The sequence below is a fragment of the Nelumbo nucifera genome, chromosome 1, assembly GCF_055504915.1.
Source record: "Nelumbo nucifera cultivar China Antique chromosome 1, China Antique-T2T, whole genome shotgun sequence".
NCBI lineage: Eukaryota > Viridiplantae > Streptophyta > Magnoliopsida > Proteales > Nelumbonaceae > Nelumbo > Nelumbo nucifera.
This window is the reverse complement of record NC_142649.1, coordinates 182452513-182467413: the sequence shown is the minus strand read 5'-3', so window position 1 is coordinate 182467413 and position 14901 is coordinate 182452513. Positions and strand designations below refer to the sequence as shown.

At 40.1% G+C, this 14901-nt stretch overlaps 1 protein-coding gene across 2 annotated transcripts; it reads right to left on the bottom strand.

Moving 5' to 3' along the window:
• Window positions 1-300: 300 nt before the first annotated feature.
• Window positions 301-11387, bottom strand: LOC104600211 (uncharacterized protein At1g01500-like). Of its 2 annotated transcripts, none has more exons than XM_088895514.1 (2): window positions 10185-11387; window positions 301-1264 (listed from the first exon to the last, which is right to left on the bottom strand). In XM_088895514.1, exons 1-2 carry the CDS (start codon window positions 10956-10958, stop codon window positions 1028-1030), a joined length of 1011 nt encoding a protein of 336 aa, XP_088751640.1. In that variant the 5' UTR covers window positions 10959-11387; the 3' UTR covers window positions 301-1027. The 2 variants fall into 2 exon arrangements, with proteins under 2 accessions (XP_088751640.1, XP_010261349.1); XM_010263047.3 differs by having other exon boundaries at window positions 301-969.
• Window positions 11388-14901: the final 3514 nt, after the last annotated feature.

The following is a 14901-nucleotide window of genomic DNA, read 5'->3' as shown; positions in this document are numbered from 1 at the left end:
CAGTTCGAAGTCAGTTCAATTTGGTTCCGAATAAAACCTACCCATTTGCTCACCCCTAATTCAAAATGGTCACTTTAAACATCCGGTTTTGAGACCTTGATTGAACAAACAAACAAACTGATTCATGCTTTTACCATGGTTTTACCAAATCCAACCGGCCGGTCCAGTCCAATTTTCTAAACATTGATATACACTTTAATGGCTGAACGTGGGACATTAATTAATTAAATAACCCATAGGACGAACGTAAGGATGTAAAACCACCAGAAGTTAATACATAAACAACTTATTCTGCAAGACTAATAAAAAATAAACTTCCTATATCATACATAAAAAAAAACACAGATTTCTACAATCATGCAAAGATGCATTCTGAAGACAAGGACTCGCACCCAGAATTCGACAGGTTCAAGCTCATACTGCCTCAGGAAAAAATAAAACAAAACAAAAATAAACAAAGCCTCTGTATCTAGTGTAGCCTCATCGATGAAAATCTAGCTATATCTGACTGGCAGTAATTGCTTGGTACCATATAGGCTTCAGCTACAAGGATGAGATTGATGACCAATAGCACCCCGAAGAGCTATTTTTATCAAAGAACTTGGCATGCTATCCACAAACTGTACAACCTCCATCCCATGTACTAAACTCATACGTACAAGATAGATGGAAAACAGGGCTTTCTTTCTCAAACCATTTTTCTTCAGAAACACAGGTTTCCAATTCTAGAACGCAAGTTTAGAAAAACCTCCTCCTGAAAGTCCTAGTTGTAGCTTGGTATGAGCGCATGAGCAGCCCAACGCCAATTCCAATGCCAAGGCACATTCCTAGACCAATACCCACACCAACTCTTACACCAGCATTGAACCATGAAAGCTGGCCATCATCATCAGAATACATATCTTCCGAGTAAAAGCTGGACCGAATTTTCCCTTCAGAATCATATTCATCAACTTCTGTATCTGTGATCTGCAGGAGCTCCAGTTACACCCATATGTCAGTTTACAAAACGCTCTCGCAAATGCATTTATCTCAACGATAAAGATAAGAAGTCCAAAGAAAAAAAGGTACAATTGCAATAACAAGACTGTAAATTTTGAATCCATGCATGATACATTACTAAGAATTTGGCAACCATGGTGGCATGGTCACCAACTACCAACAGTACACATGGCTTACAGTTTTGGAGGAGAATATAAGCCCTTTTTGTCAGAGCAGAATGCAACAATGCCTGCTTGCATTTCTCGTACTTCCTTAGTTTCTCCTAGAATGGGGATCTTGTTTAGCAAAGACAGTTTGATAAAAGTAGGTTACAAGCAGTTTGTACAAAAATGGCATAGAATTAATAACATGGATCATTGGTGCAGAGATTCCAAAAGGAGTATATTGACATTTACTGTTGGTCGCAACACCCTCATGAAACCACCTCCTTTGGTATTCTCTTTATACCTTCACCAGATTTTTTGTTGACATTTTATATTTTTTTTTTCCTTCAAATCTTTGACTTAGAAAATCTTCTGGAGAAAGAAGTGGAAATTTCACTATGACAAGCAAGCTAAAGAAACTAACAACTTAGGCAATTAACATTTACAGGGGGTTGGGACTCAAAAATGACTTCACATTGTAAATAGCATGGTTGTGATGTCAAATATTCCATAAGCAATCACATCAAGTGATGTTTTTTTTATCAGTAAAAAGAGTTCCATTAATATAAGAAAATATGATTTACAGGTTATGAGTAGCCTTGGCTACCCCACTAAAATTTAAGTTGCCACCTATCAGTAATGATTTCTCATTCTTACAACTGAGCCCAAAAACACTGATCCCTGTTTGCCCCTTGTTTTGCTAGCTGGTCTGCAAATCCATTTGCCGCCCTCGGGCTACCCCACTAAAATTCAAGTGATATTTCTGTCTGTACAGATAGAAACATTTTTTTATCAGCAAAAAGATTGTTTCATTAAATCACTAATTAAAAATTGTGGAGTTAATTACAGACTGATGACCCAATAGTCATCCCCAAGGATTTACAATCCAAGTTACAACGAGGCCCAATATAGTTGCTGCTTTGCAGCCCCTTGTTTGCCTAAAGTATCTGCTAACCCATTTGCACTCCTCCTGATCCACCTAAAATCAGCATTTATATCATTTTCTAATCTCTCCACTTCTCTGAAGATATGCTTGAGGGTCCATGGGACATGTCTATTACATTTTGCCCAAGAGATTACAACTTTTGAGTCCCCTTCCACTTCCACCTGACGAAAAGTCAAATTCTTTGCCAATCGCAAGCCCTTCAATAATGCCAATAACTCAACCTTTAATGAGTTTGTAATACCAATTGGCCCTGAATATAGAGCCAATATCAATATCTTGCATTCTTCATTTCTGATTGCTCCCCCAATTCCTGCCACTCCCAGGCTGCCCATAGAGCTTCCATCAAAATTCAGTTTTACTTTGTTTACTTCGGTGGCTTCCACTCAACTCTTTGTTGAGTTTGTAATACCAATTGGCCCTGAATATAGAGCCAATATCAATATCTTGCATTCTTCATTTCTGATTGCTCCCCCAATTCCTGCCACTCCCAGGCTGACCATAGAGCTTCCATCAAAATTCAGTTTTAATTTGTTTACCTCTGGTGGCTTCCACTCAACTCTTATAGTTTCCTTGCCCCTAGAGGACTGTGCCATCTCTTTCCATGCCCTTTGGATGTCAGATACAGAGAAAACTTGAAAACAGTCCAAGGTTTTTATCCACAATGCCACCCTCAGTTTTATGCTGTCAATGACCTCTTCCAAAGTTGTACATTTTCCAACAAAAATTCTGTTATTTCTTTCCTCCCATACTCCCCAAGCAATAGCCGCTTTGGTAACTTTCCACATAATTCTCCCTCTCTTCTTTGGTTGCCTCAAGAAGTTAGGATTGAAAATGTCTGTCACCTCTAGGGGAGGGTCCCATCTACAGCCAAAGAGAGAACAGAAAAATTCCCAAATACGATGTACAAATGAGCAGGAAATCAATATATGAGGAGAGAGGCAAGTGGAAGGCCTTCTTTTCTGCAACAAGTCACATGTATTTACCTTACCAAGGAAAAAGGTCCAGTAGAAAGCTTGGATTTTTGGTGGGGTTGGCTTGCTCCAAATTTCTTTCACCGGGAGAGCCACCCCTTGGGGCCTAGCAGAAGAAAGAGGACTGAATAAAGAGGAGCAAGAGAAAAGCCCATTTGGGGAGACTACCCAGAATCTAGAATCCTCCAAATTGGGGTCTAAGTAAACTGATTGCAAGGTTCCAAGGAGATTAGCCAACAAGATACACTCTTTATCCCTAAGGCTTTTTCTGAAACCAAGGTTCCAGTTGATACCTGAATGGGAACCACACCCAAATTAGAAATGGTTTCGTTCTTGAAGTCGGAAATGGTATAAAGGTCAGAGAATTGATCTTCCCCAACCCAAAGGTCTTCCCAGAAACAGATTCTATTCCCCTTTTCCACATCAAAACGGATGGAACTAGAGAATGTAGGGTAGAGTTCGTGAAAAGCTTTCCAAGGAGAGGCTGAAGTGGAGTGGTGAGCCAATTTAGCATCCCAACCATTGCAATCTAGACCATGAATGCTTGCAATTATTTTGTGTCACAACCTGTCTCTTTCAAAGGGAAATCTCCATAACCATTTACCCAACAATGCGGTGTTTCTTATGTAATTGTTTCCTAATCCTAGACCCCCTTACTCTTTTGGCTTACTAACCTGTTCCCACTTGACTAAGTGATCCTTTTTTTCCTCCCCTGGTTCTCAAAGGAAATCCCTCATGAACTTCTCTATATGTTTTGCTATCCTTGTTGGGATATGAAGGGTGGAAAGAAAGTAGATGGGTAGATTTGCTAAAGTGGCCCTAATCAATGTAATACTTCCCCATACCCTCATAAGTCTCAATCAACAACTTTAGGTTACTTACCATTTCCATATCAAGATTCTCGCAAAACGAAATTGTATCATCAGCAAATTGGAGATGTTAAACAATTACTTGATCTCTTCCAACCCTCCAACCCCTGATCAGGCCCAAAGCATTTGCAACTGCAATCATCTTATTGAGGATCTCTATTACTGAGGTGGCAAGGAAGGGAGAAATAGGGTCCCCTTGTCTTAAACCTCTCTTAGCCGGGAAGAAGTCTTTAGCCACTCCATTAATAAGAATGGAATAGTGAACTAACTTAATGCATCCTTTTATCCACTTCCTCCACCATTCTCCAAACCCAAACCTTTCTAGGATTTCTAGCAAGATATGTTCCAATTCGCTAAGTCATAAGCCTTTTCTAAATCCAACTTACAAACCAAGTCTTTTTATTTCCTTTTCTCAGCAACACATTCATTTGCCATAAGGATTTGATCCACAATCTGTCTCCCTTCAACAAAGGGCCCTTGGAAAGGAGAAATTATTGAAGGTAGGGCTTTCTTGATTCTCTCTAAGAGAACCTTTGCAATGATTTTGTAGAGACTCCCTATCAAGCTGATTGGTCTGAAATCCTTGGGGGATTTTGCCTCCTTAGGTATCGGGGAGATAAAGGTAGCATTTGCTCCAAAGGGGATCTTTCCTTTTCAGAAAAAATCTTCAAACACTTCAACGAGGTCAAATTTTAGGAAGTCCCAACACTCTTGGTAGAAAGCCATGGTAAAAACATCTGGTCCCAAGGCCTTTGATCTATCCATGGAGAAATTGCTCCCTTAATTTCTTCCAAAGAGAAATTTCTTTCCAATTCCTGGGGCTGATCCTCAGAGATTATAATCCACCCCAGATCCGGTAAACTTATCCTAGAGGCTTCGGTGGCTGAGAGAAGATTCTTAAAAAGGTTGACAAAAGCCCTTACAATCTCATGAGACTCCCTTAGTTCCTGGCCTTCCACTTCCACACTAAGAATAGTGTTTTTCTTTCTTCTTCCATTGGCTAATGAATGAAAGAATTTAGTATTGCCATTCCCTTCTTCAATCCACTTAGATCTAGATTTCTATCTCCAACAAATCTCTTCCTTCCTTAAGATTCCTCTAGTTCGACTTTCTTGTTCCATCTTTCCTCCCTCTCCTCTTGTGACATGGTTCTAAGGGCCTCTTTTCTATCCAGTTCTTGAATCCTAGAGGTGATTGAATCTTTGATTTGTTCAATTCTTCCAAAATGCTCCTTGTTCCAAGCCTTTGCTTTTTCCTTAAATTCTTTAGTTTCCAACAGAATCTCTCAATTTTCTTTCTTCCCAAAGATCCTGATTCAGCCCAAGCCTTTACTCTTTCTTTGAATGAGGGATCCTCGAGCCACATATTTTCGAAGCGAAAAGGTCAAGGACCTCCAAATGGGACTTCCCTCTCAATGCAAATAGGACAATGATCAGAAGTTACTTTAGACAAGGTTCTTGAGGTTAAGGATCCCCACAATTCCTCTCAGTCTAGAGAGAAAAGGAATCTATCCAATGTAGAACATATCAGGGGGATTGAAAGTTTGTCCAAGTAAAGTCTGCTTGTAGCAAAGGAAGTTCTTTCAGTTCCAGAGCACCAATAAGTTTGGTAAAGTTTCTCATGCTAGCCATAATACTTTGGTTTGGGTTGTTTAAATCACTCGAAAATCTGATCACATTGAAATCACCCCCCAAACACCATGGGCTCCCAAACGCCTCTAATAGCAGCCAACTCCTCCTAGAATAAATCTCATTCTTTGTATGAGTTGGGGCCATAGACATTGGATAGAGCCCAAGCCGTCCCATCAGAAGAGTTTCTAAATTTTAAAGAAACTGAAAACTGACCAATTAGCTCTTCTTCACAGTCAAAAACCTCATTCTTCCAAATTGTTAGGATCCCCCCAAAAGCTCCCCATGAAGGAATGAAGGACCAGCTCAGACCTCTTATCCCCCAAACACTCCTTATCCAGCTCCTATCTATCTCTACTAGCTTGGATTCTTGGATCAGTACAAATAACAGTTGATTAGAGGGCCAAACATTTGTTAGCAGTGTGATATGATAGCAGATTCAGGGGTTTGGTCCTAATGGTTGGAAAACGTAAATAGTTGAGAGGTTCAATCTCTTCTAAAACTGGTTGCTTCTTCAAGTTAGTCAACTGTTCATTCCTCTAGAAAGCAAGGGTAAAAAAAATTGGAAAATGAATTCCAAAAGGGGCTTTCACTGTCAAATGTTACGCTATGATGCTCTCAAGTGGGAAATGAGTTCAATCCCATCCAAATTCATATAAAGTTTACATAGACTGCTCTTGGGAAGATCCTGAGGATCATTTGATCTTAAGGAAGATACCAAATCTAAAAATGACAATATGTGCTTTATGAGCTAAGGACGCATTGAATCCTTATCCATATTTTACTTTATTTCCATTGATAAAAAGTTACATCGCCACAAAGCTTTGTCAATTTCCCATAAAGGTTTAGCTTTATTTGGTGGATGTATTAGGTTTTAGCTGGATTGCCCTACATATGCCACTCAATTGCTGCTTACCTTAGGTGTAAGGTAGCAAATTTTTAAACCTCCTTCCTTTAGCCCTGTCTGATAGCCATTTGGAAGGAATAAAATCTATGCATATGTGGGAATATAAGATCCCCCATTTTGAAGTTTGAGGTCACGGTAATTGATCTTACATTTCTTTAATTGAAATGAAAGTAAACAATTTTCTTGTTTTAGTGGCAAAAGGAGAGTATGCTACCTGTTTCTCTTTCTTATCTATATTTTTTCCTTATAGATGACTACAGGGATACATTGACCAGGTAGAAATATACTCATACCTTTTATGTGCAAGAATAATATCATACTGCCCCTCTCTACTTTTGCTAATATAACTTCTCTTATTACCTATTCAAAAGGATTGATATTTATTTCTATTGCAACAATATCAAGTTGCAAATGTAAAAGCCTATCTGCAGTCTCTGCAATATTTCTTGAAATGTTTTTGATTTTCATCAGTTCTTGGTTTTTTCATGATTTTTTGGATTTTTGTTGGATTTTATTGCATATTTTGCTACATTCTCTAATCTTCTTGAATCTTTTTTGATTTCTTAGAATTTTTTTTTATTGGAAACAGTGACTTTCATTAAAAATAGTAATTAATTATCATACATTGTCAACCACTCAGAAAATGAGTGTTGACCCCAATCAAGTTAGAAAGTTACAGTACAACCCAAAAAACGTTCTCCATGAAGGCCCCCTGCTTTGCCAAACCATCAGCCACAGAGTTGGCTGACCTCCTTACCCATTTGAAAATTACCCCAGCCTCCCTTGCTAAGCACAGTATTTCCCTTATCTGTTGTCTGAAAGTCCATACACCCAGATTTTTTGTCTGCAGCCATCCTATTAACAATTTAGAATCTCCCTATGCCTCAAAGTTCTGAAATCCCCATTGCTTGGCCAATCTCAAGCCTTGTAGTAGAGGCATGATTTCAGCTCTCAGAGAGTCTCCCACACCTATGGGACCAGAATATGGTGTCATCATTCTGCCCTCCCCATCCCTGAAACCCCCAACTCCAGAGGTTCCTGGATTACCCAAGGAGCGATTTCTTAGAGATACTTGTTAAAATAAATCTTGTTTCTTGAAGGTCTTGATTGTGGAAACCTTTTTGTTACATTGTCCCTTGATTCTTGATTCTTGCTTCTTGCTTCCTTTTGACACTTAAGATTGTCCTACAGGAAAAAGAGAAGCCCTTTCATCTCTAGGATAAGGTATCTTGGTTTCAAAGAAATGGGAGGGAAATAAGGAATATGCTGAATATTCCTAAGTTTCAAGTATTCATTTTTAGGGAAATAGACTGATGGTTGGCATGGCCAAGTAACTGTTGATCCAGCATCATCTCGCCTTCCTGATTTATTTCTGTACTTTTTGTTGGGATTGGTGTCTCAGTTTGACCACACAAACCAAGATCCAACATGATACTTCTCAGTTTGATACCCAAGAATGCACATCTCTGATGGCAAAGGAAGCTTGAACAACCAAATTTTTTCACCCAATTTGTTCTGCATTTTTTTTCTAATGGAAAATGGTAGTTGCAGAGAGGGATGCTGATGGCAGTGGCGGACAGGGTATCATGCAGAGAATTTGTCCTGATGGGGGTGGAGGTGTGGCTAATAGATATTGGGGTGGGGTTATTGGTGCAGTGGTATGCAGTGGATGATTTCCTCTGACTTAAACCAAACAACAGAGAGAAAAATGGATAATTTTTTCTTCCCTTATTTTCTTTCCTTTGCCAGGTTTCTTACAAACCAGACTGTTTGGATCCATAACTATCATAGGACTAAAAAAAAAGGAGACATGGGAGCAGATACAAGAAGCTGATGAGAAAGAAAAGGCATTAAAACATCTATTAACCCCAATAAATTGACTAATTTCTCTCAAAACCAGTCCCCATCATAGATGACCTTTTTTTGGATCAATAACTGAAACCCATCATAGATAACCTTCCATAGGGATGGCAATTTCCCCATTTCCCCGATCCCCGCGGGGACCTGCCCCAAATGAGGCAGGGATGGGGATGATTTTTCCTCATGGGGATGGAGATCCCCGCTAATAATATATGTATATATGTATGCATACGTCTATATATTAATATTTTTAAAAATATGTTTGAATCTTTTTTAATAGGATTGTAAATTTTAATTATTTTATTTTTAATTTTTTAAATAAAATAAAAACAAAAGCAAAATGGTTGACATTATGAAAAATCACGGAGAGTGGGGATCCTCGTGGGGACGGGGATGGGGATAACCTTGTCCCTGTTGGTGGGGACGGAGATGGGAAGTGGCTCCCCGTCCCCGTCCCACCCCATTGCCATTCCTAACCTTCCAAACCACCTAACCCCCTCCCCCTTCAACAGAACAGATATGCATAGCTGATACCAAAAACCACAATAACCCCCAGCTTCAAACAGGAAACAGTAATAAACATCTTCACATGACAAGCCCCTTCCAAGTAACATCTATTTGAGCAACCTTGTCTAATGGGGTAATGTCAACCAACCAGCTATTCTTGATCCGCTTCTGCCTCAAAACAATCATCAAGGTTCTTCAAAGAATCTACAGGAAGGTTTGGTTCTAAACTTTTGTTCCAAATTAGCATCTCCCACATCAATATTCCTAAAAATCTTCTCTAAGCATAAAACAATTACTTTAACCAAAGCTGAAACTAAATGATCCTTGTCATAATAACAGTATTCATCCACCCCCACCCCCTTGCTTGTCCCAAAAAATGCCCACCACGGACAAAGAATTATTGACAAAACTCAGTCTGAGAAGATTGATCAACGTTACAGGAAAATCCCTGAGCCCCCTTCTCTTGTAGACCTTAAACTTTTTTACAATATGAACCACAACTGGATTCAATTCAGTCCTCTCTATAGTTTATAAGACAGTTGAGGTTTTCAAAGCATTTGGGCTTTGGGTGGGGGTAATTCTGTGTTACCATCAGTGACTAGTAACACTAATATCTGATGAATTCATAGACCATAACTCCACCTAGTTCCTATGATATACTCATATACCAAATAATATTCTATTTAATTGGGATATTATTAGCTGAGAACCCCTAAGATCAGTGAATCTTGGTTCACAGTAGAATTCCACTCTTGCAACCCCTATCCCCCCATCAACAGTCAACAATATCCAATGGATTCCTCACATCTTACAGTATTTATATTTCTCAAAGTGAAATCACAAATCTCTCCAAAATTCAGGATATCCATGATATTTGATAACAATTTCAAGAGAACATAAATATTCAAACATCTCCAGTCCAGGCTTAGTTTCATTAGTAACCCAAAATAACTTAGGTCAGTCTTTCATCTCTATCTACAAAACAATGCTAGAGTAATATCTTAACGTTTGTTCAATTACTATGAAAAAAAGCAACGATAAAACAAATTGCTAAAGCATCTCTTCAGTCTTCATCCGAAGAAAGGCACTTCCCCAGCTCCCAAATTTCCAGCCTGCCCATTCCAGATTTTCCATTGCCCAAGAGAGTAAGTGTTTCCTTTCTTTTCTTCTTGTTTCCTTTTTTCTTGAAACTTTCTCTCAATTCCAGATGCAGTATTAATGTTGTTCAGCTCAGAACACAAAAGAGACCAGTTGGAACCAAGGTAAAAACATCGTAATATTGCAAACCTCGAGAAAAATCAATTCACAGAAACCTTAGCAGGAAAGTAGACGCAAGAGAAGTTTCGCTTACCTGCAATTTCCTATGACGAACCAAACTGCCCATGACGTTTTGATCCTTCCCAGTTTCTTCATCCTCTGGAATCGCATCAAGTGTCCCATGCCTTGGAGGCTTCCGCCTCGGGCTGAGTTGAATTGTTTTCGTTAAAATCAGAGGAACACCGGAGCAACACCCGGCAACATAAACTTCAATGGAAGGCGATGAAATTCCAAGCTTTGGCTTAAAAAAGACAGAGGAACCCGTGGCAATAGATGCCGCCGTATAGCAATCCATGGTCCAACCAGTCTTGGGATCATTCTCCAACACCTGATGGTGATCGAGCCCGATGCTGCCTTTGTTCCAAGCAGAAGATTCCATTCGTTCCAGAGAACCACACAAAATCAAATCTTCTTTCTCGTAGACCTCGAATTCAACTGCTCCCGTGACTCGAACGCTGTCGGTGCTAACATACGTAACTTCCGATGACTCCTTATCGAGACGATCACGACGAAGTGTGAGAGACGCCGTTTCTGAGGCAGGGATGCGGGAGCCATTAATTTCAAGAGAAACCCCAATTTCGCGACGGAGGTGGCGGAGAGTGAGATGGCTGGGAACGCTGTCGACGACGCAAGGAGCAATTCGAACGTAGAAGAGACGAATCTCGAACCAGGACGAAGGAGGTGAAGCAGGGAGGTTCATGAGACGATAGAAAGAAGAAGAATAATTGAGGGAGTGGTTAGGATTTGAGTTTTTCTTCGGCACACATATCGCCAATGAGGAATCTTTGCCTTTCTCCTGAAAATCCATAATTCCCCAACCAATTGCAGACAAAGAAAAACTCAAGAACAGGAGATTATCTGGTGCAATCAGAACAGGATTGTAGAGAAGAAGAAGAATAAAGCTAGGGTTAGGGTTAGATTATGGGATTTCATTTGTTCTTAGGTGGCTTCTCCTTATTCCCTGAGGTGGAAAACAGGACGAAGATCGAAGGATCAGCTTCTGTGCGTGAGAGAGAGAGAGAGAGGACGTTATTTTGGAGATTCGTTTCATTTGATTTGCATTGTGAAATGAAAAATGAGAAATAGGACTAATGTCGTTGTGAATTTTGCTATTAAAAATCGAAAAAACTGAAGACGGAGGAGAGGGCGGGGTCATAGTCAAGAGGGAAGAAAGGCGACATCCGAGGGAAAAAGGAGGGAGAGGAGATCCCATGTATTAACTCCCCGTCGTTGTGATGAGTTCTGACGGGGGCGATAGATGACAGATGATTGATCTCGTGCGTTGGAAGCTACTCTCTGTTTCACGACGACAGCTGGAAGTTGAACAACCTTACAGTGTTACCACGTGTATGGGTTGCATTCGCTTTGTATCATGTAATGTCTTGTTATTATACGGGAACCGGAGAATACAGGGCCGAAAAAGAATAGACATATGTCGCGACTCGCGTCAGCCTCGTAGACCACTGGGAATAAACCTGTTTATGGGCTGGATAGCCCGACGGCCCGGCCCGGCCCGTTATGAGTCGGGCTTCGTCATAATTTTAAGCCCGCGGGCTCGGCCCTAAAGCATCGGGCTCGACTTTTTTTTGGCTGGGCTCGGGCTTTCTCAAAAAAGTTTGGCCTGGGTCAGACATGATACTATATACTAAAAAATAAAATATATATTTTATTTAATAAAAAATATATATAAAATATTTTTTCTTTGTTCTTTTCTTCTTTTTTTTTTAAATAATAGTGAGATATTTATTATGTTTGAGTTTTGAAGGTTTTTAATATAAATAAATCACTTTTTTATTGAATAAAAAAGAAAAAATATATATTTTCAAATTTCTAGTCGGGCTCGGGCTCAATACCTAAGTCCGATGATCGGGCCGAGCTTGGACTTGAATATATTCTGTTGATACATAGACAAAGCCCGGCCCAGCCCATGAACTTATCTAACTACAAATTGGGATCAACTTCTCACACTTACCTCACAATCAGATTCCAACTAGACCTATTCATGTGTCGAATAGCCTGATGGCCCAGCCTGACCCGGCCCCAAACAGGCTTGGACATATTATTAGGTCCATGGACTAGGGCTCGGGCCTAAGGATCTAAGCCTGACTTAATGTTGGGCTAGGCTCGGGATTTTACATGAAAGCTTGGCCCGGCCCGACTATATTATATATATAATAATAATAATAATAATTTTTATTTTCTAATTCTAACCCTAAATCCTTAATTTTCACTCGATGCTCTCCCCCTAGCTTGTTTCATTTGATTAGAAAGAGCGACCGAGCACTGAACGGTGACTGGCGACTAGCGGAGGGTTGAGCGACTGAGCGGTGACTATCGACTGGTGAAGGGTTGAGTGACTGAGCGGCAACCGATGAAGTGGCACATTCATCTCTCTAACAAAGGCGGCGCCCCATCTCCCATTCTCCAGTAAGTCTGAACCAGAATACCTTATTGATATACATGACCAGAGGCGGCGAACCGACAACCCCATCCTCAACAACGATGATTGGCGACTGACAAAGTGGATTCATCCCTTGGTGGCGTCCCCATCCCCAACAGTGGTCGGTGGCACTCTAGCAAGCGGCAACCAATGACAGAGAACACCATCAGGTTACTCTCTTTCTCCACCTCCACTCCAGGTGTTTCGAGCTCGACCTTGGGCCTCGGGTTTCTATGAGGGCCGAGCTTGGGCCTAAGATATAGGCCCGATGATCAGGCTGGGCTCGGATTCAGACCTAAATATATTATGTTGACAATAGGTGAAATCCTGGTTCGATCCATGAACAAGTCCAATTCCAACATGTTTTTTTTTTGAAGATTCCAATATGTATTGAGAACATGAAGAATAAATACAAGGATGAGAGTCCCGATGAGGAGCACTCTATGAAACTTGTGTGTGGAGTGTTCTATGAGAAGCAGATTTAGACTCCGCCAATACAACGATAGAGATTTGTTCCTCCTCCCAATACTTTTTTTATGTTCGAGGCTGGGATCACTATCCACAAGTTGTTTCCACATCCCTACCCACGAGACATTACAACTGCTTATTGGGAATATTTTCATTGTCATTCATGGGGAGATGATCCCAATAACACAGTGGTGGTGCTCTATGGGTAGGTATTTGGGAACAACTTGTGGGTAGCAGATCCCGAGTGTTATGTTCATCCTCTTTTCTGTTTTTACGCGTGGACGAAAGCTAGGAGTAGGACACTAGGGCAAGACATAATGACAGAGAATGCATTTGTTGCTACGTGAACCATCCAATCATATCTCGCCATGCTTTCTAATTCTTTCATTTCAATAATAACGGGATATGCAAGGTGATCAAGGGCTGGGCGCCTGGGCGGTAGGGGTGTCAATTGGACTTGATTTGGTCCAATCTGATCCAGGCCATGTTTGATGATTAAATAATTGTTAAAAGAAGTACTTGTTGCAAATTACTTGTTGCACAAGTACTTAGAAGTACTTATTTTAACAACCACTTAAGGCTGTTTGTAGCCCACTTTCCAAATCACTTATTATGTTTTTAAGCAATTATTGGGGTAGGGATTTTGGTAAGCTACTTTCCCCATAAGTGCTTATATTGACACAAATGACAATTTTATCCCTCACTTCACTCATACATATATACAATGCTTTTCACATGTTATGCTATACATTTTAACTGAGAATCCACATGGACCCACACGTGAATCGCCATGTGAACCCAATAATAATAATAATAATACTAAATAATAAATAATAATTATAAATAATCCTAACTAATAATAATAATAACAATAATAAATAAATCCTAATAAATAATAAATAATAATTACTCCGACCTCTTTCTCCATCTCTACTTCTTCTTCCTTTTCTTCTTCAGAACGCCCCCGAAATCCACTGTTCATCATCTTCCTCATGACACAGAACCAATGGCGGCAGTGAATCCATTCTGATCTCCACCTCCAATCTCTTATCTCTCTTTTTTCTCCCACACCATCTCTTTTTCTTCTTTTATTATTCTTCTTATTCTCCTTAGTCTTCACTCTTTCCCTTTCCCTGTTCATCATCGTCGTTGCAGCGGCAGGTTCAAACCAGCAATAGTGGTGATGGCGGCGTTGAACAAGAACGATGACTAAGGAAGAAGAAACAGATTTGCGATCCCAGAGTTCGATCTCTGTGGCAAGGCTGAGGACGGAGGAAGAAAAAACAAGAACAGTGAGTGGCAAGGCTGCATACCAGCAACCAAATTTGGGTTTTGATCCCAGAGTTCAATCTCTGTTGTTGTGTATTCGATCCCAGATTTGAGAACTAACGACAAGTCCGCCAGCCACTTTTCCTCACCACCGATGGTTGCCAATGGACCTGCAACTGGTGCGCCGCTACCTGGTAGTAGAGATGTTCAAATGAATGGAGAAGGAAGTATAACCCTTGTGCGGGGGTATTTTAGGTATTACAAAAAATATTAGGGACTGGTTCGTCCCATTTTTTTGAGAAGTACTGAAAGAAAAAGCCAACTTGAAGTCACTTTTTGTGCATTACAAATGGACCAAGTCTAGTCCAATTCAATGAATAATTTGAACCATTTTGGAATGGTCCAGTTCAATGTCTAGACTGTCCAATATGTTCAAATTTGTTTTACTTTAGATAGGTTTCAATCCAAACCCGATCCATTGACACCTATATTCTTATCTTATCTCAATGGATCAGATATTGGCTTAATCCAACCCAATCCAATATAAATTTATTACGGATGAATCAGATCCAAT

Excerpts from the sequence above, each read along its gene's own strand:
- LOC104600211 (XM_088895514.1), bottom strand. The coding sequence starts at position 10,958 with ATGGATTTTCAGGAGAAAGGCAAAGATTCCTCATTGGCGATATGTGTG. Across the intron at positions 1,265-10,184 it reads TTCGTCATAGGAAATTGCAG|GAGAAACTAAGGAAGTACGA; the intron begins GTAAGCGAAACT and ends TCCCCATTCTAG.